Here is a 24,467-nt window from a genome sequence, read left to right on the forward strand (position 1 = left end):
CAGACCAATTTCTCAATATTCCCAGAATATTTATCCCACAAGTTGCCTCAATTCCACTAGCACTGCTTAACCCTTTCTATACACCCAGGCAATGAAAGTGCAAGGTAGTATTATGTTGGTGACAGGTGCATGGCTGGAAACACACACATACAGTTACAGGCTTTTAAGCATAAAAAATGTAATAGGACTCCAAAGTACTAAAACTCTAAAAATAAATTATCAACTCTGTACATAGGATACAAATACTTAACAATGCTACTAAGCTCCACCAACAGCATATGTTCATACATGACTATACGGACTATATATGACTATAATTTCCTCAAATCATCTCACAGCCTGACCCAACAGTTGTCTCTTTTGTTAACAAAGTACAATGAAGCAAAACAAATCAACACATTGGCCATATCTGATAATGCACAGCTCATTCTATCAATTAAATTCCATCCCTTTTCTAAGGAAGGTGTAGGAGCAATACTTATCTTCTTGTTTGAAGTCATGTTTGGTCTGCACTGAGTGTGAAGATTTCCAGCAGATGTTTTCCTTCACAATAATATGATAATGACTGGTTTGGAGTATGTAGAAAGGACATGGGAAGTACATTCTAGGTGGAAGAACATGCAAAAGCATAAAAACACTAATTCCAATTCTCTCAACTAACACTCCAATGGCCTCTTCTCAATTCTCATTCTCCCTGACCTTTCTGCAGTCTTACATAATGTTGATCCAGGTCTTCTTCATGCTCTTCTCTCTAGATTTTCAGGACATTACTCTCTTCTGTTTCACCTCCTACCTATCTGTCCACTCCTTCTGTCTCTTTTACTGGATCCTCATCCAGATCATACCCTCTAAATGTAAATGTCTCAAAGGATTCTGTCTGAGGCCCTCTTTTCTTCTTCATCTATAGTTTCAATTGATTTCATCAACTTCCACGGATTTAAAAATCTACCTATCTCAAATCAACCTATCTTGCCTTAAATTCTTGGTTGATCTCCAACTGCCTTCAAGACATCCCAAATTGGATGCTCCATAGCATCTTAAAATCAGTATGTCCAAAAATGAACTCATTATCTTTCCCCCAAACTTCCCACCACCACCTCCTCCCTTTCCTATTACTTTATAGAGGGCAACATCATCCTCTCCCAGTCCCTCAGATTCACAACTTAGGAGTCATCCTGGACTCTTCACTATCTCTTACCCTACCCCCCACATCCAAGCTGTTGTCAAGGTCTGTTGATTTCACCTTTGCAATCACCTCTCCTGTAAGCTCCTTTTCTCCTCTGACATGCCCCATCTCCCCCACTCTATAGTGCAGACCCTCATCACCTCACACTTTATCACAATAGCCTACTGGTGGATTTGTCTGCTTCAAGTCTCTCACCACTCCAATCCAATCTCTCTTCAACAACTAAAATAATTTTCCAAATTCCAAAGGCTCCCTAGTGCCTCTTGGATAAAATATAAAATGCTCTGTTTGGTATTCAAAGGCCTTCATAACCTAGGTCTACCTCCACCATTAACCCCAACCTTTCTAGTCCTCTTAGACATTATGCTCTACCACATTCTCTTCAATTCAGTGACACTGGTTTCAAAGCTGTCCCACAAAGACCCTCTATCTCTTGAATCCCAGCATTTTCTTTCTTTTGTTATCTCCTGTGCCTAGAATGTTTTCCCTCCTCTTTTCTGCTTCCTGACTAATCTTGGCTTCCTTTTAGGCTCATCTTCTACAAGAAGCCTTGCTCAACTCCTTTTAATTCCAGTGCATTCCCTTTTAATTATTTTCCTTTTATCCTATACATAAGCTTGTTTGTACTTTGTTTCCTTGTTCTCTCCCTCATTAGATTGTGAGCTCCTTGACAGCAAAGAGTCTTTTGCTTTTTATAGACCTTAATAGACATGATTAACACAGAGCCTGGTACATACTAGTTAATGTTTATTGACTGAATTTGTACATGGAGTGGGGAGAAAGGGAATATTGGTGGCTCTTTAATCTTCTAAAAAAGGATTATAGCTAAACTTTCATGTAAAGTCACAGTGAAGATGAATTCTCAAAGCACAGTCCTTTAAGAAATTCTATAATGTTTACTACTAAAATTCTTAACCATCAGCATACTCTAAGATAAAGTACAAAAAGGTGGTATCATTTAAGAATAATCTACATATTCTGGTGAAAGTCATAAATTTTTGTTTTCTCCTCTTCTTACAAATCAAAAAGGCAAAAAAGAATTGATCCAATGACCAACTTCATTTGCACCATGTTCTAATCAACTGAGTTATTTGTAAATCCTTAAAAGACTTAAGATTATTAGACAGCTATCTCCAAGTCAATTCAGCTAAGAAATAAGAAACAAGTTTGAGACTTTCAAAGAAACAAAAACTACTAAGTGATTCTTCCAAACAAGGTGGCTATAGAAATGGAGACATATCAGCAAGCTCCCACAAGCTTATTACTCTTTGAAAAAGCTGAAATTCACAACTGATCCACAGAATAATGATTTAAAAATCCAATGAGAAGTTATATTGACTTCTTCTACTCCAGAAATATACAAAAAGTCAACCAGAATCCCACAAGTAACAGGAACTTCCAGGACAGACAACAAATTGACAACCTCCCAGATTGACCATGGATGGGCAAGAGACATATGTGGCCTCTAAGTTCTGTGTACAGACAGAAGACCAGATATGAGAGACCTTTTATAAACTCCACTCTGCCTAAGATGCCAGAAAACCCTGAAAATTCAGTACTAAATCTCAAAGATCTAAGGTCTATCCCCAGTAGGCAAAAGAAGTGCAGGAATCCAGATTGAGACCAAGTTGACCAACTACCCTAACCAAAAGGACAGCAGGGGTCAGAGCCTGACCCTGGTACAAAGTCCCAATTCAAGAAATAAATAAAGCTAGAGAGATGTCAGGAGGGAAACCTAAGAGACTAATCAATATGTAAAATTACTATAGATCTAGGGATACCCAAAAAGGAACAAGTAACTTCATAACTACAAGCAAACTCAAAGAAAGTAAAGGATGTTCCCCAAAGACCACATGAGAATACTTGGAAGAAATTAATACAAGGGAGGTTGGGGGGTGGAGGGGTGGAGTGGGGAATGAAATAAAAGCTACAGAGAAAAGAATTAGAAGACAAATAGCTAGAAGAGTAAGTGGTAAATCTTGTCGAAGTAACAGATTGTCTGAAAACTATAACGGACCTGACAGAAATCAATAACTGTAACAGTAAGAAATATTACCGAAAAAAGGAAAAAAATAGAAAATTTAAGATATCTAATATAAAAAACTGACTTGGAAAAACAGTTTAATGAAAGATAATTCAAGAATCACCAGATTCCTTGAAAACTATTTTTAAAAGGCCTACCTATATTTCAAGAAATCACAAATTAAAAGCTGCCCAGATCTATTAGACCCAGAAAGTCACTCACCAACCACCCTCAGCAGTGGAGGGGACGCCAAAATTTCTGAAAAGCCCCCTAGGATTATCAGCCTAAAATCCAGAGCTTACACATCAAAGGGAAAAAAAATGCTGGAGTTGAACAGGAACTTGAAACTTGAAAGCATACACACAGTTTTAAAGTAGTTTACATTACATTTCATGCACAAGTCTTTGCTAGCAACATGCTCTGGTTAGCCTGTTACACCCATCATTTATTCCTTTTTAGTCACCTGGAAGATTTATTCTTTGGACACTGTAGTATTACATGATTTTCAATCATAAAGGCATCATCATGAGACTATACCTGTTGTAAAGATGAGTACTGGTGGCAAAGAAAAACTTAGGACCATTGAAAATTCTGTATAATTTCCCCAAAATGATAAAAACCTACTCTCATTCTCCTATCAAATAGGGATTTGTTCTGTGAAGTTTGGATTCAGGCAAAGGGCTGCACCTGAGGACCTAGACGGCCACATGTGACCTCAGGGCCGCAGGTTCCCCACCCCTGTCCTATCCAAATATGGTCCCAACTCATAATCTACTTGAACTATTTGTTGAAGATACATGTACTGACTCAATGGATTATCTGTTCAATTGCTTATTCTGTTCTGAGCAATATCATGTTGCTGTCTTATGGCTAGGAGTCATGGAACCCTAGTGTCTTTCAGAACTGAAAATGATTTCACTTAACAAACAGTGAGTACAAATAAAAAATTATAAAGTACAATCATGTTATTCAAGAAATATATGGGCAAGGCCTTCTGACATATTTATCTACTTAATTTTTCCATTTCATTAGATGAAATTTGGAATTCTTTAAATGGAGAGTTCAATAAAACTTCAAATATTTAAAATTTTCTTAAGCCCAAGGTCCCTAGAAATAGAAGTACTTGCCTCAAGACCTTGTTTCCAATCTAATCCTTATAGCCATCACCAACAGACCCTTCATGGCACAGTGTAGTACGAAGTGGCCTGGCCAGAAGGATCTTGAATGACAACCAAAGCCAGGAGCTTGGTTGCCATTATTCTTTATTTTCTCCCTCCTTCAAAATATCATGAATATAACAAGGAACTTACATTCTAATATGAGGAGACAGCAGAAAAAGGAGGCTTAATTTGCAAGTCAGATAGAAGGACCTTATTTCTGCTCCTAAGTGTGCAACAGCAAAGGAGATGATAACTTACTTTCTTTAATGTGACTTCCATTAATAAAACTGTATTGGTATCAAAGACTTTGGTGAGGATTTATTTTCCCGCTCCTTCGGAGCTGTGGCTGTTGAGGAAGCAGGGACTACAACATCTGTAGATGAAGTTGCCAAGTCATATATGCATGAGAATTGCTTCTCTGGACTGTTGACTTCTGGGGGCCAGGCTAGAAATGGAGCTACTGGGGGTGGAGGATGGGCTGAAAAGTTCCCAAGGCTTTTATAAATTTGAGCTCTGCCTAGTAGTGATGATTGGTGGTATCAGGATCCTTCTCTCCAAAGTTTGTTCCCCTTCATAATGGTTGAATAGCCAAGTTGAAAGGCCTGGTTTGGGAACAGGGATGTGGAAAAATTGCCATTCTCAGGACTATTTAGGCCCTGGGCCTGGCAGATGCTTCCTCCTGCCTCTCCTTCAGGATGCCTTGTTGCCTCAGCAAGGGTAAACATTCTTGTCTGTTAGAGTTGATGTTAGTGGGGATAGTGCCAGTTGCCTAAAGGAATGTCCCCCTTAATAAAAATGACAGTGTCATAGATGTCTACCAGAATGGAGGAGGAAGAGGAGGCAGTAGATAAGAAATTTAAGTAATTTAAAACAGGACGCAGTGCACTGACAATTTAGGGAAATCAACAAAGGATACATGCAGCAATTTGTAGAATACAAATTAGAAAGCAGTACTCTTATCATACTTCGTACTACTTTACATTACATAATGCTTTTAAGTGGGGCTGTAATGTAAAAGACAAATTATATAAATAGTAATGATACTTTGTAAAATAACTCATAAAAATAAAAACTGATAAAAGCAAGGTGGTTTAGCAGTACCCAATCTCAAACTGTATTACAAAGTAATAATCATCAAAACAATCAGTGGAATAGATTAGGTACACAATTCACAGTAATATAGCAATATACCATAGTAATATAGTGTTTGACAAAGCCAAAGATGCAAGATTTTGGGACAAGAAATCATTATTTGACAAAAATTGCTGGGAAAACTGGAAAGCAGTTTGGCGGAACTATGTATAGACCAACAATCTCACACCATACACAAAGATAAGAGCAAAATGGCTACATGATTTAGACATAAAGGATGGTATAATAAGCAAATCAAGGGAGCATGGAATAGCTTACCTGTCAGAGTTTTATAGGTAAGGGGAAGAATTTATGATCAAGCAAGAGTTAGAGAGCATTAAAGGATATAGATAATTTTGATTTCATTAAATTAAAAAGATTCTGCACACAAAAAAAATGCAGCCAAGATTAGAATGAAAGCAAGAAACTAGAGGGAAATCTGCAAGTTTCTCTGATAAATATCTCATTTCTCAAATACATAGGGAACTGAGTCAAATTGATAAGAATGAGTTATTCCCCAATTGATAAATGGCCAAAGGATAGTTTTCAGGAGAAATTAAAGTTATCAATAGTCATATGAAAAAATGCTGTAAATCACTAAAGAAATGAAAATTAAAACAACTCTGAAATTAAAAACAAAATTACAACAAAACCTCACACCTCTCAAATTAGCTAATATGACAGAAAAGGAAAATGACAAATGTTGGAGGGAATGTGGAAAAATTGGGGTACTAATACTGCACTGTTGATAGAGCTGTGAACTGAACCAACCATTCGGGAGAGCAATTTGGAACTAAGCCCAAAGGAATATAAAATCATGTATAATCTTTGATCTGGGTGGTTGTCCTTCGTTCTAGTAGAGGACCAAAATGACATCACCATGATAAATTCAAGCTTCATTGTGTCTCACTGTGTCTGATCAGACCAATAGGAGCTTGGAACGCTCTACCACAGATCGGGTACAGATAGTCCGTGTGAACATTTGGGGTGGTTATTCCAAATTTGCACATCCTAGGTTTCCTTTGTGCTGTTTCAATTCTGCTTCGCTCATAGAGCACAGCACCTTTTCTGATGTGGGCATGGCATGCTCTATCCCAAAGAGATCTAAGAAAAAGGAAAAGGGTCTGTATGTACAAAACATTAGCTCTGTTTGTGGTGGCAAAAAATTGGAAACTGAGGGGATGCCCATCAATTGAGGAATGGCTGAACAAGTTGTGGTACATGATTGTGATGGAATACTATTGTGCTATAAGAAATGACAAGCAGGATACTTTCAAAAAAACCTGGGAAGACTTACCTGAACTGATACAAAGTGAAATGAGCACAACCAGAAGAACATTGTATACAGTAACAGCAATATTGTATAATCATATGTGAATGACTTATTTTCAGAAATACAACGATCCAAGACAATTCCGAAGGATTTAGGATGAAAAATGCTATCCATCTCCAGAGAAACAACTGATGGACCCTGAATGCAAATTAAAGCATGTATTTTTTACTTTATTTTTCTTACTTTTTTTGGTCTGCATCTTCTGTTCCAACACGGCTAATAGGGAAACCTTTTGCATGACTACACATGTATATCTATATCAAACTGCTTGCTTTTCAAGGAGGGGGAAGAGAGGGAATCTGGAATACAAAATTTTAAAAATCGAATGTTAAAAATTTTTGTTTATATGTAATTGACGGGAAAAAAAGTAAATGTACTCCCCCAAAATACTTTTATCATTTATTCATAAATCTAGTCTTTGTACATACCAGAATTACTTTCCAATATATTACAGTTAGGGAACTATGTTCATTTCTGAATTCCACCCTACCTAACTTACTATGGTACTAAGATAAAATATGCCACTATCACAGTGTAGGCACTTAATAAATGAATGAATGACTTTGTAACTATATACAGTAGTTTATATATAAGTATCCGTCATTACTGCATTATCATTTCTTAAAAATCACCAAGCACTTTATACAGGAATCAGCACACTGAAACCAAGGTAAGCATCTCCCTCATTCTGAAACTAGTTTACAACCAAAAGCCAACCTTAAAAAAAGGTATCTAAAATTCCACCAGTCCATTTTCAGAAATAAGCTCTTAGTTTTAAGAAGAACTGTAGAATGGAAAGAATACCGACCTGAATTTTAGTCCTGACTGACAAGCCATGGAAGCAAAGTTAGGCAACTCCCTTAACCTGAGCTTCGGGTTCTTCACTAGTAAAAATACTATGGACAATACTTTCACTATCTTAACCCAGAAGGTTGTCCTAAGCATTAAATAAGACTGTGTGTAAAGCACTTTGTAACCCACACGTTATTACAAGTTATTGAGTTCATCAATATAAATTCTATTCAAGTGGATAGTATCATTTCATGTTTGGGAAAAGCCTACATTGGATTTTCTTTTAAAGAAAAATTTAAATCACAGTTCAATCCTTTCCCTAACATATTGTGTGCAGTTACTTCTTGAATGCCAATAGTATCAGGCATAACATGGATTAATAAAATCTACCAACAATCATGTACCTCATTTTAGCCATTAGATTCAAACTCTTCTTCCAAACCTAATCTTTGCTAGTAAAGGAATAAACAATACCCTGCCCCCAAGATATGGTTAACACAAGTGAACAGACAAAATGATGTTTAGCAGAAAAGAGAAAGATAAGGAATGAAATCTTTACCTCCTGACCAGTTTATTCACTTACAGGTCCTCAGTACTATTGGGCAGCATTCAGATTTACAGTCTCAGAAAATTTAAGTATTGTTTCAAAATTACATTAATCTCTCTTACAAGCAAGGTGAGTTCATTAGCATTTGAGAAAAAACTACACAAAAGGATTTCAGTGGGGAGAAATTTAAAAGTGGCTTAATTAGCTTTCACACACCTTAGAGATTGAAAGGACCTTCATTCCCCTTCAATTTCAACAAGGAAATATGCTAAACCAGGAATGGGGAATCTGTGACCTGGAGGCCACATATGGTCCCCTAGAAGTCCTTAAGTGCTGTCCTCTGACTGAATCAAAACTTCACAGAACAAATGGGGATTTGTTCATATGGCCTCAAGGCCACGGGTTCCCCACCCTTATGCTAAGCATATATAAAGATATCTATAGATATAAATGTAGATATGATAAACTCCCAGCTTCCATGAAGATCACATGTGATACAGAGATTTGACAGGTACCACAATAAGACCATAAATGAATAAACTAGAGTGTGAGGACAGGAAAAAGAATGAACTATCTTCCAAAATAGAATGTAATGCAATGTCTCAGAGAACATGGGTAATCAAGCAAAAGCTTCATAGAAAACATTCATAAGCTGGGACTTGAGTAATAGGATTTCAAATAGCAAAAATTGGGGGAGAGGTAAGTGCCACAAGGAATAGTGGAGGCAAAACAACCTGAGAAACAGATCATATGGATAGTATAGAAAAAAGTTGAAAAAAAGTTTGAGCAATGCCAAACTGCTAAGGACTTTGAATACGAGGCTGAGTTTACAGTTAGAATGTTACTGCAATAATCTTAGGAAGGTAGTAATAAGGACATGGTCTATAATTATGGCCACAAGAAAGTGGACTAAACAACTAGCTACTGGGAACAAAGGGAGAAATCTAAAATAATATTTACAATGTCCCCTAACCTAAACTTGTATCCAAGATCCTTACTTCCACTTTTGCCTACTCAAAGATCTTTTGTGCCTCCTTACTATCTCCAAGGCAACATATAAATGTCTCAACCTGGCACTTAAAGCCTCCACACAAAAAAAATTACTACTTATTTTCCCTTATTTCACATTTCTCCCCTCCCCTTCCCAGATCAGACAAACTTGCCCTGTGCTAGCTATATATTCCATCTACCACCACCTTTGCAAAGATGGTTCCCCATCTCCAAGTCTTAGAATCCCTAGCTTTCTTTAAAACATAATCCAGCTGTCATCTCTTACATTAGGCCCCCTAGCTAGCATTCTCATCCTCCCTCCAGAAATTACTTCCTGTAACTTTGTATTTATTTATTAGTGTATATATCTTCACATCCACAGGGTAGGAACTGTTTCATTTTTGTCTCTGTATCCTCTGTCTTGGTACATAAAATAGGCACTTAATAAATATTCACTGTATTAAAGGTACACTGATAAATCAAGAAGAAAAGTCAGTATATTGGGAAAGATACTAAGTTTGATTTTGGACACAAGTTTTTCATGCCCCCACGTAATCAGAGTCCTGGACAGTTTGGGTGGTATGAGATGTGGGCCTGAAAGCAAAGAAGAAAGGTCAAGGCTAGAGATACCATAAAATCACAGAATTTAACAACTGGATGGGAGCTCAACAGTCATCTTGTCCAATCCACACACAAAGGCATCCCTCTTTTGACATACCTGCCAAGTGGTCATCCAGCCTCTGCATGAAGACCTTTCAAGATGGGGAAGCCACCACCTAAGATGGCAGCCATTTCCACTTCTAGACAACTATAATTGTTACAGGTTTTACTTGTGCCATCAAACCTAAATGCTCTTCAACTTCCACCCATTTTTCCTGGTTCTACCTCCTGAGGCCAAATAGGATTATAAGTCTAATTCTTTCAAGTTCTGCATGAAAATTCTTCAGACAACTGAAGACTAGCACTATGTCCTGAGAAGTCTTAAATTCTCTAGGCTAAAAGCGTCCCTCTCTTCTTTCTGCCAATCCTTATAGGACATGGACTCAAGGCCCTTCATTATACCACCCTGGTTGCCCCTCTCCAGTTTTCCAATATCTTTCTTAAACCCTAATGTCCAGAACTAAACATAATACTCTAGATGTGGTCTGATGAGGGCAGAGTACAATGGAACCTTCACTTCTCTATCCCTGGGTAGTTTTGATCCTCTTAATGCAGCCCAAGCTCACATTAGTATATTTGCTTGCTAAAACAGCCAGGTGACTCCAAGTTTGCAGTCTACCACAATTCCCCAGATTTTAGAGATGCCCCTTCTCCTTGCCAATTTATCCCCAAATTCTTGCTCCTCCCAAAATCTCTATTTAAGGAGGGCTCCTAAGCCCAGTCATCTTTTCATTTACAACCTGGATGCAATACTTTGTACTTAATCTTGCCACCATTCTGGTGAAGCTTCCCTCTCAGACTTTCTCCTTCAGATTCCTTTTGTGTGTGGTCCCTCCCACCTACCCCCACCTCCCTATGAGATTAGAATGTAAACTCCTTGAATGCAGGGACTGTCTCTTTTTCAGTATTTCGTATCCCAGCACTTGTTTAGCACAGTGGTTGGCCTATAGTAAAGTTTATTAAGTATTTATTGGCTGAGGCACAGTACTTCCCACCATCTTATTCTTGTGAAGTTAATTTTTGTACCCAAATGAAAGACTCTATGCCAACTGAAATTCATCTTCCTAAGATTCAGACCAAAGGGTTAATCCTTTTGGATTCTGTCATCCAATGTGTTAGCTATCCTTCCAAGCTCTGTGTAAAATGAAAACATGTTGAGTGTATACTATCTATACCTTCTATACTGTTAAAAAGTGACTGTTACACATCACAAGGACAAGACAAACCCCTGGGTGTACTTCATTAGATACCTTATCCTGCTGACAAAGAGCATTTAACAATTTCTGAGTCCATTCATCCAACCAGTTCTAAATCCATCTGATTGTTTTATCATCTAATGATCATCTATAGCTCTTCATCTTCTTCAAAAGCACAGTATGGAATACTTTAATAAGAGCTTTGCTAAAAAAAAAATCTACATAAACTATAACCACAATATTCCTCTCATTTCTCATTAGTTTGGTAATCCTGTAAAAAAAAAATGAAATTAGTTTAACATGACCTGTTTTTGATGAAGCCATATTTATAGATTTATGGCCATCTCTTGTCAATCTACACATTCACCAACTGTCTCTTTAATGTTCTAATGAAATCAAGCTCTTTGGCCCATATGTTTGTTTAGGCTAACTAGAAATTGTCTCAAGATATCAACAATACTTATTACATTTTCCTCAAAACTATTTTAGCTAAATGGATACAGGCTGAAATTTTCTTTCTGCAATATTTTTTCCAAAGTACAGTATGTACAAACAGGAATTTAAGAACAGAGTCTCAAACTTCTGATCTTAAACGCAAAGAAATGACTCTCACTTCTTGAAAGTAAGACTATTTTCTAATGTGACCTTTGTGCTACTTCAGATTGGGCTGATGATTTAAGCTTTCAGAGAACTGTTGAGTTCAGAAATAGAGGAAGGGAAAAAGTTGAGAATAGCTACCTCTGGTGCCAAACTCCCAAACAGGAAAGACTTGTCTTTATAGTAAGTAGTCTTCTCAATGGGGACTAAAAAAGTTTTCCTTCACTTTCCCACTGTCTCAAATTCTATCAATTAGCTTACTCAAGAGCCAAATTAAAATGAAGACACTTGGAAAATCCTCAACAATGAGTAAAAAATTTTCCCTCACTTTCTCATACTGCCTCAAATTCTACTAATTACCTATTCATCAACATTACCCCCTACCTCTAGGAAGAATGCCAGGACTATCAATCACATTATTTCAATTAAAAATTTACTATTCACTATTAGGTTCACTAAAACTAGTTCAATTAAAATCATTTTCCACATATACCTAGTTGAGGTATGCTGCATTGAGTTGAGGGGAACTCTGATCAATAGGCAGCAAGTAATTTTAACATACTTTAATGGAAATACAGGATTGAGTAGAAGGCCTAGGGCTTTTGGAAGGTACTAGACCATGTGGAGGAAGCAGGAAAGAAATACCTGAAGGGAAGGCGAGGGGAGGGAGACAACCCAACCTTTGCTCACTTAAATACTGTCTAGACCAGTGGCCAGGAAAGAGGGAAACCTTCCTTCCTTGTCTTGCCCCATAACTTCTAGTAATATAGTTCAGCTACTTTACATTAGGCTTTTGTAGAATGGCCAGAGTCTCCTCACCTCTAATCACCTAATCTAATTTCTTAAGACCAAGGACTTGTCCATCAAATAACTTTTATATCCCCCACAAAGCCCTGTACATAAAGGGTTCGAATATTTGTTGAATGAATTGTTTTCTATGGGAAAACACTTTTTAATACTGACAACAAACAAACAAACAAAAGTAGTGTGGTGTAAAGACAGAGAGTTGGCCAGGAAAACTTGGACTCTGACACACTAGGCCAGTGACTAAACTTCTCAGTACTCTAGGCCAGTAGTGCAAAAAAAAAAAAAAAAGAAAAAAAGGGAGGCAATTAAGTCATTAGTAAAGATCCCTGTGAGTCCCATATTGACTTAGAAAAACCACATCTTAATATTATTTTTGTATCTTTATTTTGTTAACTATTTCCCAATTACATTTTAATTTGGTTCAGGTTGCACTGGGAAGTGCTGTGGGCTAAATGTTTTGGACGCTTCTGATCTAGGCAACTCTTGGATTCAAAATTATAGAGAAGGTTCAGGTCTGCACTGGTAGAAATCATTTCCTAAAGAAATCACAAATCTGGTCTCTATCTTTAAAGATAAAACCTGAAACCTATTTTGAGGTAGGAACTAATTATGTACATTGTAATGATAAATTTCTATATCAGTAACAGGCTAAACATTTTAACAAGAATACAATGATGTACTTATCACATAAAATATCCTACTTAAAAAATTAGTAAGTACTTTCCACACACACAAAGTTCAACAACTGAAGACAGATCTTTTACATGGCCAAATTATGGTAAGGGCACAAATTTCTACTAAATGCTTTTGGTAGCTTCTAAATTTAGCAAATTATAAAATCATTTCAGAATCTCAAACTTGAAATAATTAGGAGAGATTATTACTCATTAACAAATTAATCACATTTCCAAATTACTCACTAGCTAACAAGGCAAAAAATTATTTCCAACAAAAGCTTCAACTAATTGTTAGTAAGTTCATAACTACAGTGAGGCTTTTTCAACGCTAAAAATATATATTTAATTTCTGCTTCCTAGTAAAGACCCACAAGATAACACAATAGGTTCTTAGAAAATTTAGCAGAACTAGTCACTGTTACACCAAGAAAATTGTCACCTAAATGGTAAACATCAATGTCAATACAAAATTGAAATTTTTGAGAAGTTTGATGCAGAAAATAACATGGCATTAGGAGCTGAAAGGCTACAAGAAGAAATCTAAAAATCAGTTTTTTTATATATGATCTAGCTCAAATCTCCATCATGATTCCAAGGAAATCATAAAAATGAAAGGCAATAAATAATCAACAAATTAAAGAACATCTAGACAATATTAAAAACTGTCTTTATAGACAATACTTAGAGGTATCAATTTAAAGTCAGAAGAACATAAGTCTACACGTACAAGGGATACTTTTCATTTGGTAAAACAAAGGGAAATGCAAGAAACTCTATGACAAAGAAATGGAAGCCTAAGAAACCACCCAGGAAAAAAAAAACTTGATATTCAGCCATAAAGATGTACCAGTATGGGAAAGATTTTCAGAGATTCAGAGATCAATAACAATCAGATAGGTAGATTTAATGTTCCTTCAAAACCACTGCCAGCTCTTTATGCAGAATATCCATCACAAGAACGTCTATTATCTCTAATATATAAAAATAAAAACGTACTCCCCTCCCCCATTTGGTTAGATCGGTTTCAAAAAATTTATAGGGTCTTGTAGCTTTGTTGCTGGGGATGAAGAGAAAAGTATATTTGTTTTTCTCTCCATCTCAACTTCTTTTATGGAGAGGGGCAAGAGGAGAAAGGAAAATATTTGGCTTACTTCCCACTGGCAAACGAGGAGCATGAAGTCGACCTCTCTCATTGATGGAATGGTTCTCTCCCTTCAAATTTTCCCAAAGTACTTTTAATTCTCTCTCTTTTACCCCCCACCTAATCTCATGCCAGCTTGCCTTCTAGTTTTTGTGCACACATGCAGCGTAGTAACTGTTCTCCTGTCCCCCAGAACAGTAAGCTGCCAGAGGGCAGGGCCAGTTTCGTTTTTCATCTTCACCTTCGCACCCCCCAGCGCTTTCTCTGCACACAGTAAGCTCTAAATCCAGGTTTCTCCAACTCAAGTAATCTGAGTGGGAGCACTCTGGAGGAAAACTGAGATCCAAGAGAAGTTCCCACAACCAAGAACGGGAAAATGAAAAACTGAGGAGTTTTGAACATGAAAAGGAAACAACCGGGGGGGGGGGGGAGGGGGGGAAGAGAAGAGAGAGATAAAAATGGAGGAAAAAATAGAGCTGATCCAGGCGGGGGGTGGGGGAGGGAAACGGAACATTTACACAAGTAGGAAATTAGGTCTAAACCGACACATGGCCCGTCTATCCCGGGGCTCCAGGGCCAGGGGAGAGATCTGGCACAAACCAGGCCCCGGCAGGCTCGCCCCACCACCCGCTCGTTCCCTCCCGGCCCGGCAGCCCCGACCTCATGGCGGAGAGGGGACGGAAATGGGACCTGGGAAGCTGGGAGCGGGCGCCGCGGGAAACAATGGGCCGGCCGGGCCGAGGCCTCCCTCCGGTTCTCCCCCACGCCGGACACCGCGCCCCGTCCTCGGCGGCGGCTCCCGGACCGCCCAGCGCCGCACGACTTACAGGGTCTTGGGCATCTCGTCCTCCATGGCTGCGGCTGTGGCGGCGGCTCCTCGGCCTCCTGCTCCCCGACCCCACCACCTCCCTCGGCGGCCCGGCAGTAAGGGCTACCGGGGGTTTCTGTCGCTCTCGGTGAAACGGGGTCTCGTCTGCCTCCTCTTCGTCCAGCAGCAGCAGCAACACGAGCCTGCCTGCCCCTGTGCCCGAACAATGAAGTCCCGACACAAGATGGCGGCGAGCCGGGCGCCCAGGAGCAGCCGAGCGGCCCGGGCCACGCAAGCGCAGAGGGAGCCCACTCTTCTTAAGACCCCGTCTGCCCCGCGCCACGGCACCGCCGACGCCAACTCGTTTGTTGCGCAGGCGTGCTTCCGTCCCACGTACTGGAGGCGCTTCTCGTACTGCGCAAGTGCAAAGTCGATCTCCCGGGCTGTCGCTTAAGTGCTGCCGTGGTTTCTGACTACGCACGCGCAATGCTTTACTCCTTTTATTAGAAATCTGTGAAAGCAGTGAAATTAAAATGGCATACCCTTGCAGACAAATAAGGATACGTTTTCAAATAGACTCCTTAATTCTGTTGAGAATAGGAGAAAAAAATGCAAAAGTCACTTGCGCCGCCCGGGAATCGAACCCGGGTCGCAAGAATGGGAATCTTGCATGATACCACTACACCAGCGGCGCTGTTGGCGAGACTCTTCTTTAGAAGCCAGAAGTGGATGAAATCAGAGGAAAGAGCAGGGCTGGGAGGAAGGGCGAGGATGGGGGTGGAGAAGAGGTTCTTTTTTTTTGCTCTATTCTACTTTGTTCCTCTAGGCCGAAAACAGCACATTTCGCACTGCTAGTTGAAATCGAAAGCGTCCCCACCTGGCGAACTCCGCAGAAGCGAAAGTCGCAAATGGTCATTCTTTACAGCAACTTTAACGAATCTTGCCAAGCTTTTCAGAACTTTGCCATCATTTTATGCGCTCGAAAAAAAATTTTATTAACGAAGAAAAAAATATATCCTCGCTTACCAACCTATTAAGGTTTATTCGTCTGAACTTTCCGGTCGCTGAGCGAGCCCTGAGAGGAGCCGCTCACACCCAAGGGCTCGGGGCACGAGTGTGAATCGGTCCAGATCGCTCTGGCTTACTCTTATTCAGGTTGTTAAGACCCCAGGGAGAAATTCCACCGCTCTTCAAGAATAAATGCTTTCCTGGGGGTGTTCGGGTCTTTCTGCATTCTGCTGTTAGGATAAATTGGCAAGAACTAATGCAGCATTTACTAAGTAAGGCTAAGCTGGTGGAAGCGTGGAGTGGGAAAGGAAACCAACATGAAAAAGAAACATACGGAAGAATAAATATATACAAAGTAACGGAGGAGGGCGGTTGTTGCTCAGTAGGGTCTGACTCTTCGTGACCCCGCGGCCTCATCCACGTGGCTTCCTTAGCAAAGATCCTGAAGTGTTTGCCGTTTCCTTCTCCAGTGGATGAAGACAAACGGAGGTTAAGCGACCTGCCCAGGGTCACGCGGCTAACGAAGGTTTGCCACGGGTGGATCCCAACCCGGGCCTGGCGCTGCATCCACGGAGCCAGCTAGCTGCCCAAAGTCGTGGGGGTGGGGTTGGGGGGCTCGCCCACGCGGGGCAGGATTCAGGAAATGCTGGGCGGAGACAAAGAGGGCGCGCGTGCCTTTCGGGAAGGGCCAGAGCTCGTGAAGCACAGTCCTGGAGAGGCGAGCTCTCAGCCAGGCTGGGAAGGATTTACAATGTAACTCGAGTCAGGGCTACATTGAAACCACCCTACTCGGCTATGGTTCCCGGACAAGATGAAAACTAGTTTGGATTGAATCACTCGCTGAGTGAAGTACACACTAGGCCTTCCCTCTTCCTGGAAGACACCCAAGCCCTGGGGGGCTTTTGGGTCGTGCGCTAACTACTTTGTATCCTAGGGTGAAGCTACCTCGGGGCCCAGGGAAATAGAGATTTTGAGCATCTGGATTTGAAAGATTGCAACAAGAATGGAGCAGAGGGAGTACCGAGCTATAGTAGAGGAGGGAGCTGTACAGGAGAGTCACCGGGCATCTCAGAAATGAGGACCCGGGCTGAGGGAAGTCCTAAGAGAAAAGGTCCCCTCTTTCTCCAGTTTCCCCTCCCAAAGCCTGACACTGTGATATAATCTCCGTTTTCATTACCCAAACATTTTCAGTAAATTCAGTTTATTCTCAAAGACAAAGAGGCCAGGAGTCAAACCGAGGTACACATAAATTGTAAGGTTAGACAGAGAGCCCGACTTCTCTCTAGTTTCTAAGAAGAAAAAAACTAAGGCTAAAAATGTTCGCTGTGTTTCACACTCACTCTAGCAGGGCCAGTTTGGTTGAGTTTAACATTAATCTATATCCAAGCCTCTTGCAGCTTGTAGAGAGAAATAACATAGACTCCTATGCCCTCCACCCGCTTCCCAAGAAAATTTTAAAGAACATTTACAGGAATTTTAAAAGAAAAAGATCATAATGTGTTAAAATACGGTTTTGAGTTAGCATTCCAAAATGCTCAGTTCCTTCCTGGAACCTCTACCCTTAGTGACTGAAAAGAATTCCTACCTTTTACCAATATCTTAACCTTGAATTTTAAAAGAGAAAACCGACTGAAAAGTGGGTCATGGCAGGGAATCGCTGAGGAGTCAAGATCTTATCTAGAAAAGTCATTTTGATTTTCACCCTTACACCATATCAAAGGAAGGCCTTAGGTTTCCTTTCCATTTTCCTAAAGGGGAAAATCTGGAAAAAAATAGTATTTCTAAGAGAAATAATTCTTAGATTTATTATCTATTTACTAATAAATTAATTTAAATAAATATAATAAATAAAATCTTAGAGAAACTAAAAAGAAAGGTTCTTTAAACCATGTTTCCACATTGGTGTTGGAAATTTTTCCTAACTGGGGCCTCAGAAGGATTACTACTGAATTTAGAACTTTTCTTTTTAAAAAAACTTTTTATTGTATTTTATTTTATTTAGAATTTTTCTTTTTTTTTTTAGAAAATTTTCTTTTTAAAAATTTCTTCATTTCTTTCCTTTAACTTTTTTAATCTGAAGAGGAAGAAATCACATGACCCTTTATTGTTGTTTTAGTTTTTGGTCTCATTCAATTCTTCATGACACCATTTGGGGTTTTCTTGGCAAAGGTACTAGAATGTTTTACCATTTCCTTCTACAATTCATTTTACAGTTGAGGTAACTGAGGAAAACAGGGTTAATTTGCCCAGGGTTACCCAGCTAGTAAGTGTCTGAGACTGCATTTCAACTCAGGTCTTCCTAACTCCTGGCCTGGTGCTCTATCCACTTCACCACCTAGCTAAATATTAGGGCCTATTAGGGCTCCCTAGGCTTGAAACGAATTCATCATCACAACAGGGTGTTACACTGAGAAGCAATACAGATACACTCAGGCATTTTGAGCCGGAGAGTAGTTTGGTCATCTCAGTGATTTTGCACTGTCCCTGGTGTCTAATATACATTCCTTGCACATATCTATCTCTCAAGATCTCTAAGTTTTCTCCAGGCTCAGCTCCAACACCACCTTCCACATGAGATTTTTCCTAATTTCTCCAATTGTTAGTGTCTTGCCCCAATAAATTATCTTGTATATTATGTATATATGTATATATAAACATAAAAGTATATAGATATAATGTATTATATATGTATGCCTATGTATATCTGTGGGTACATGTATATACATAGGCATACATATATACACATGTGTGTACACACAAATATACATAATACATATATACATACATGCCCCCACACACAAATCTATACATATACATGCATGTCATATACACATACGTATATGCATTATACATATATACATGCATACTCGCACACATACACACACATCCCTTCATCCTAGGTTTTTCTGAAATCATCCTGCTCATCATTTCTTATAGCACAATAATATTCCATTGCAATCATATAGAATCAATATACATATACCTCATATACAATCAGCCATTCCCCTATTAATGGCCATCCCCTTGACTTCCAATTCTTTGCCACTACAAAAAGAGCTATTATAAATATTTTTTACAAATAGGAACCTTTACCTTTTTTTAAAAAAGATCTCTTTGGGATACAGATAGTGGTATTGCTAGATCAAAGCAAAGGGTATGCACAGTTTTATAACTCTTTGGACATAGTTCCAAACTGCTCTCCAGAATAGTTGATTCAGTTCACAATTCTACCAACCATTAGTATCCCAGTTTTCCCATATCTACTCCAAATTATCATTTTTCTTTTCCATTATAATAGCCATTCTAACGGATGTGAGATAGTACCTGAGAATTATTTTTTGCATCTCTCTAATCAATATTGATTTAGAGCATGTCTATAGTTTTGATTTCTAATCAAATCTTTGTCGAAAACTGCCTGTTCATACATTTTGACCATTTATCAGCTGGGGAATGATTTGTATTCTTATAAATTTGATTCACTTCTCTATATATTTGAGGAATGAGATTTTTATCAGAGATACTTGCTGTAAAAAAATTTTTCCCCTGTTTTCTGCTTTCCTTGTCATTTTGGTTGCATTGGTTTTGTTTTTGCAAAAACTTTTAAAATTTTATATACAAGCTAGTTTCTAAGACTACAAGTTACAAATCAGGTGCTTCTCTGTATCAGTGGAGGGAGTTTCTACACAGAGAGTTCTCTAAGCTGATGAAATAGCAGGTTTGAAACAAAAACAAGTGGGCCAGGAACTGTGCTAACCCCAGGGATACAGAAACAGAACAATCCCTTTGCTCAAGGGACTTGCATTGCTACTAAGGGGATAATGGTAACTGCCATTAGTGGTAGTTATGGTTGATGCCCATCATTCTTGAAGGGGAGTCAAGGTACAATGTGTTTGGCTTTGGCCGATCAGATCAATATGACCTTGAAAGATTCTATGATAGGTCGAGCACAAATAGTTCATGTGAACATCTGGAGAGTAGATGTCTCTACATTTGTACATCTCACATTTCTTTTGAGCTACTTCAGTTCTGCTCTGCTCATAGAGCTCAGTGCCTTTTTTGATATGGGCACACCATGCTGGGCAGTCCTTTGCCTGTGCCTCACATAACACACAATCAGTTCCAAAGTTCTTCAGAGAGATCTTAAGAGTTCTTTATATTGCTTCTTCTTACCTCCATGTGAACACTTGTCTTGTGCGAATTCTCTGTAAAATAGTCCTTTAGGCAAATATGTGTTTGGCATTCGAACAATGCATTTTTTGTTTGTCTAAATATCAGGTTTTCATAGTAATACCATAAGTAGTGTTGATAACAGAGAAACTGTTAGAAAGTTTCAAGTTAGGTAAACAGGAGAAGTAAGGAACATGAAGCCATACCTGAGCTACTGTCCTTGTGGCCAAATGTGATTTCTTTTCTTCCTACTGGGGCCTTGGGCAAGTGACTACAAACCTTTCTGAGTCCAGTTTCCTTGGGTTTTGTTTTGTATCTGTCATTTGGTGAATGAAGATGCTATCTTCAGGATGTTCAGTGTCATCCATTTCATACATATATGATGATGCTGTTGCAAGTGTGGTTCCATCATTGCTGAAGTAATGCTATCCTAGTGGGACCTCAGTGGAATTGGTATAATTGTTTCTTGTTGAATGTATCTCGAATATTAACAAATTCATCAGATCTACTTGTAGCAAATATGTTGTGAATGTTGTAAAAGGAAATGCATTGACAGGATAAATCTGCTTAATATTGTTTTCTTTTAGTCTATGACATTTGAATGCATATTTCTTCTTCTGTAATTCAGGACTTGTGTCCAAAATTCAACTGCCAGTTGGCCTTCAGTAGAGCTTGACACATAACCTTGATTGTTTGGAAATGCTCCCATTCAATGCTTCTGGTATTTCAAGCTAGACTTTCTTCTTTACTGCACACAGCCCATATTCCTCAAGTCGCATACCAACACTCTCCAACCAATTGTTCCTACAATTAATCTGTCTGCAGTCACAGAGTGTATAAATCTTTTCCAGCTGAGAAAAGGTTCCTGCATTACAAGAAGTTCTGGGATCCCACAGTCTGATCCCAACTTCCACTAACCATAAAATTTACTTCTGGACAATATTCAACAATCTAATAGGGACATCATGGGTTCCAACAAGGATTTCTTGTTCAGTATGCTCTTTGCAGTCGAGTGTGAATGCTTAATAGTTCAGCTCAAGAAAAGATCTCAGCATCTAGTACCCTATCTTGTCAGGTGATCTTCAGAATCTTCCTAAGACAATTTAAACAAGCGGTTCAGTTTCCTGGCATGATGCTGGTATACTGTCCAGGTTTTACAGTCATATAACAATGAGGTCAGCACAATGGCTGTGTTGTAGACCTCCAGGTTGGTAGGCAGTCTAATACCTCTTCTCCCCAACACTTCCTTTTGGAGCTTCTCAGACACTGAACTAGCTCTGGCAATGTATGCATCAACCTCATCATCTATGTGTAGATCCCTGGTAAGTATACTGCCAAGGTAAGTGAACTCATCCACACCATTCAAAATTTCTCCATTTGCTGTAATGATGGTTCCACAGATGGATGGTGTGATGCTGACTGTAGAGAACCTATGTTTTCTTGGTGTTAATTGCTAGACCAAAATTAGTACAAGCAAACAACAGAGAATTGATTTATACTCTGTTGAGTGTACAACTATCTGTAAACAAAAAGTCATATACCAACTCTCCCTCCACTTTGGTTTTGGCTTGTAGCCTTTTCAAGTGAAATAATGTACCATCAGTGAAGTTGCTGACCTTGATGCCCTTTTCTTCCTTGTTGAAGGTGTATGACAACATTGCTGAAAATATCATGCTAAAAAGCATGGGAGTAAGCACACAGCCTTGCTTAACTCCATTGGTGACTGGAAGTGCTGTCCATTATCCAGAACCCAGGCAAGCATGCTGTCATAAAAGTGACATACAATGCTAATGAACTTCTCCAGGCAACCAAATTTTGCCATATTTCTCCATAAGCTCTCATGACTGACAGTACCAAAGACCTTCATCAGTTTGACAAACATTGTGTGCAGACCTCTGTTCTTTGCACGTTAAAGTATGCAAAATGGTTTATACATATTGTCTTATAATAACCATATAAATAAAATATCATAGATGCTATTATCCCTACTCTACATATTAGAAAAATGGATTCTCTTAAGAGGAAATACAATGTATGCCACTTTTTTTTCAACCAAAAGGTTTTAGTCACCCACATGACTATAACAAACAAAACAGAAAACCAACCAAAAACAAAACAAGAAAAACAGATCCTGCCTTGAGGAGTCCTAGACTCACTCTAGTGATTTATATCTGACTCCTCTGGGCAGAAGTGCTGAGTAAAAGCTGGATTCTCCTGGTTTTTCAGAGTCAATGACCTTCCTCTCCCTTATCTCTGATTCTTTTGATGAGGCAGTGTTGACCATGGAAGGCCTAAGTTCAGGAGAAATGGAAAACACCAGGATAATGAGAATTAGTCATGGAAAAAATAAATATGTAGGGAAAAGGGGGGAACCTTACATTTCCGATATAGGCAGGCTAGCTGTAATGGGGAACTCCTGACATCATGAGTTTGATCTGATTAGACAAGGCCTCTTTGACCTATTCCAGAGCAGTTCTCAAATTTCAAAAAAAAGAAAAATCAATTTCAAAAATTGATTTCTTTTTTTGGAAACCAAATATGTTGTGCATTTGGATCTTACCCAGCAGGTGCCAGCATCAGGTGGATAGGTATTAAATAACAAAAGGGCAAATAAATCAGAAGAGTTCTGCTGGCCTGGTATAGGCAAAGGTCACTGTATGTCTAAAACCAACGGAGATTATTTGCTCAATCTGTCTTTATAAAAATAAAATCTTTCACAAATTCCCTGTCTCCTTCAGGCAGCACCAGCTACTTATCAAGGGATGGATGTTTTTATGGATTTTTCTAGTCAGATCACTTCTGCAACCCCATCCTAGTGGTCAGATCCATACTCCTTCTTGAATAGGCTGTATTTCCAAAGACCTCAGCTTTACGTAGAAGCAGATTGCATGCTTGGATACTGTGTAGAATATTTTTTCTTATCATAAAAATAAATCATAAAAGCAACGAACAATATATAATAAAATGCAAACAAGTAGCCAATTACCTGCAGCTTCTCCCGTATTCTTCTCTCCTAACATCCCCAGGCACAATTTAAGTATATTTCATTTCCCTGTTAGAAGAAAATAACATGCATTCTATGTACTACTCACACTTCTATTAGGACTAATCTCTAAAGTCACAAAATCTCTGGATTTCCAGAGTCTCGGCTGAGCTTGTGCATTGGAACTCAGGGACCCACTGTGAACTGGGACTCTTGAGTGTTGGTTGGTTTTTGGCAGAGACCTCTGACCACTTCTGGCTTTGGCCAGATATCTATCTTAGAAAAGGAGGGGTGGACCTAACAACCAGCCCTTACAGGGAGCAATGCTGCTGTTACGTGACAACTTCCTTCCAACCAGCTTGGCATCCAGATAAAATTCTCCTCACTTTGTATTTCTACTCTACAGTCCAATTCAATTCAATTTACCATCCAGAGCCATGAAGCTCCACATAACACAACCAAGGGAGAGACAGACAAGCTGAGAGAAGTTTACATTTTGAAACTATTTAATGTTGTAAATCTTAATCCTTTCACAGCAGATTTGAGTTTTAGAAACTGTTAGAAGTTATTTGGAATACAACAGGAAATCAAGATTGGTTTTCTTGATCAAAAACTATTAGCTGTAACCTTGAAATAGCATCCAGAGATTTAACATTAACAAGGACCTTAGATGTCATCTATCCCAACTGTCCTATTTTACAAATGACGAAACTGAGGCCAAAAATTGGGTCTGCATCTTACTTCAAGTTGCACTGGTAGCAAAACAAAAATTTGATCCCCAAACCTGTTGAGTGGGATAGACTTAGTGAAGACTCCTCAGATTGTAATTTTTCTCCTAGGGGTGAGGTAAGGCCTAAAGGCTCAAGGTTACAATATTTTTAGAATAGAATAGTTCCATATAAGGATATAAAACTGTGTAGTGTATTAGGGTCTCAATGATTGGACAAAACTTACATAATTCCTCGATGTCTTCATTTCAAAAGGGATTGGTTAGATTTCGTGTCTAGAATGTAAGACCATATTCTCAGCTGATGAGGATAATGGTCAGTGGGGGGAGGAGGGACTTGCGTTAGGGTCTATATAAATCACTGTCCTGTTCTTTGTCTTTGGCTTTCCTACTCCTACAGGTGAGCCCCGCTTCTCGAGAATCGAATAAATCACTTTTCTGTCATCACTTTGAGAGGCCTCTGAGTAATTGATTTATGTAGGGACCTGAGCCATCCCACACAGTTTGGGGGCTCGTCCGGGATCTGTGACCTTT

The 24,467-nt window shown here is 39.0% G+C and overlaps 1 protein-coding gene, 1 non-coding gene and 1 pseudogene across 11 annotated transcripts in view; all 3 read right to left on the reverse strand.

Annotated features, from left to right (window-relative positions):
* The window catches only part of TIA1 (TIA1 cytotoxic granule associated RNA binding protein), a 43,641-nt gene extending 28,167 nt beyond the window's left edge, over window positions 1-15,474 (reverse strand). For 4 of the 10 annotated variants that reach the window (XM_072635279.1, XM_072635275.1, XM_072635274.1 and 1 more), the window contains exon 1: window positions 15,068-15,367. In XM_072635279.1, coding sequence (XP_072491380.1) covers window positions 15,068-15,093 — 26 coding nt within the window. In that variant the 5' untranslated portion in view covers window positions 15,094-15,367. Of the gene's footprint in view, window positions 1-15,067 lie in introns of all 10 variants that reach the window. The other 6 variants (XM_072635277.1, XM_072635276.1, XM_072635280.1 and 3 more) reach the window with 5 other exon arrangements.
* A 197-nt stretch (window positions 15,475-15,671) lies between these two features.
* TRNAG-CCC (transfer RNA glycine (anticodon CCC)) lies at window positions 15,672-15,742 on the reverse strand. The gene has a single exon. It is a non-coding gene; the product is annotated as a tRNA-Gly (tRNA).
* Window positions 15,743-20,386: 4,644 nt separating this feature from the next.
* LOC140519324 (mitotic checkpoint protein BUB3 pseudogene) lies at window positions 20,387-21,881 on the reverse strand (annotated as a pseudogene).
* Window positions 21,882-24,467: the final 2,586 nt, after the last annotated feature.

This window comes from Notamacropus eugenii, chromosome 1, assembly GCF_028372415.1.
Source record: "Notamacropus eugenii isolate mMacEug1 chromosome 1, mMacEug1.pri_v2, whole genome shotgun sequence".
Lineage (NCBI taxonomy): Eukaryota > Metazoa > Chordata > Mammalia > Diprotodontia > Macropodidae > Notamacropus > Notamacropus eugenii.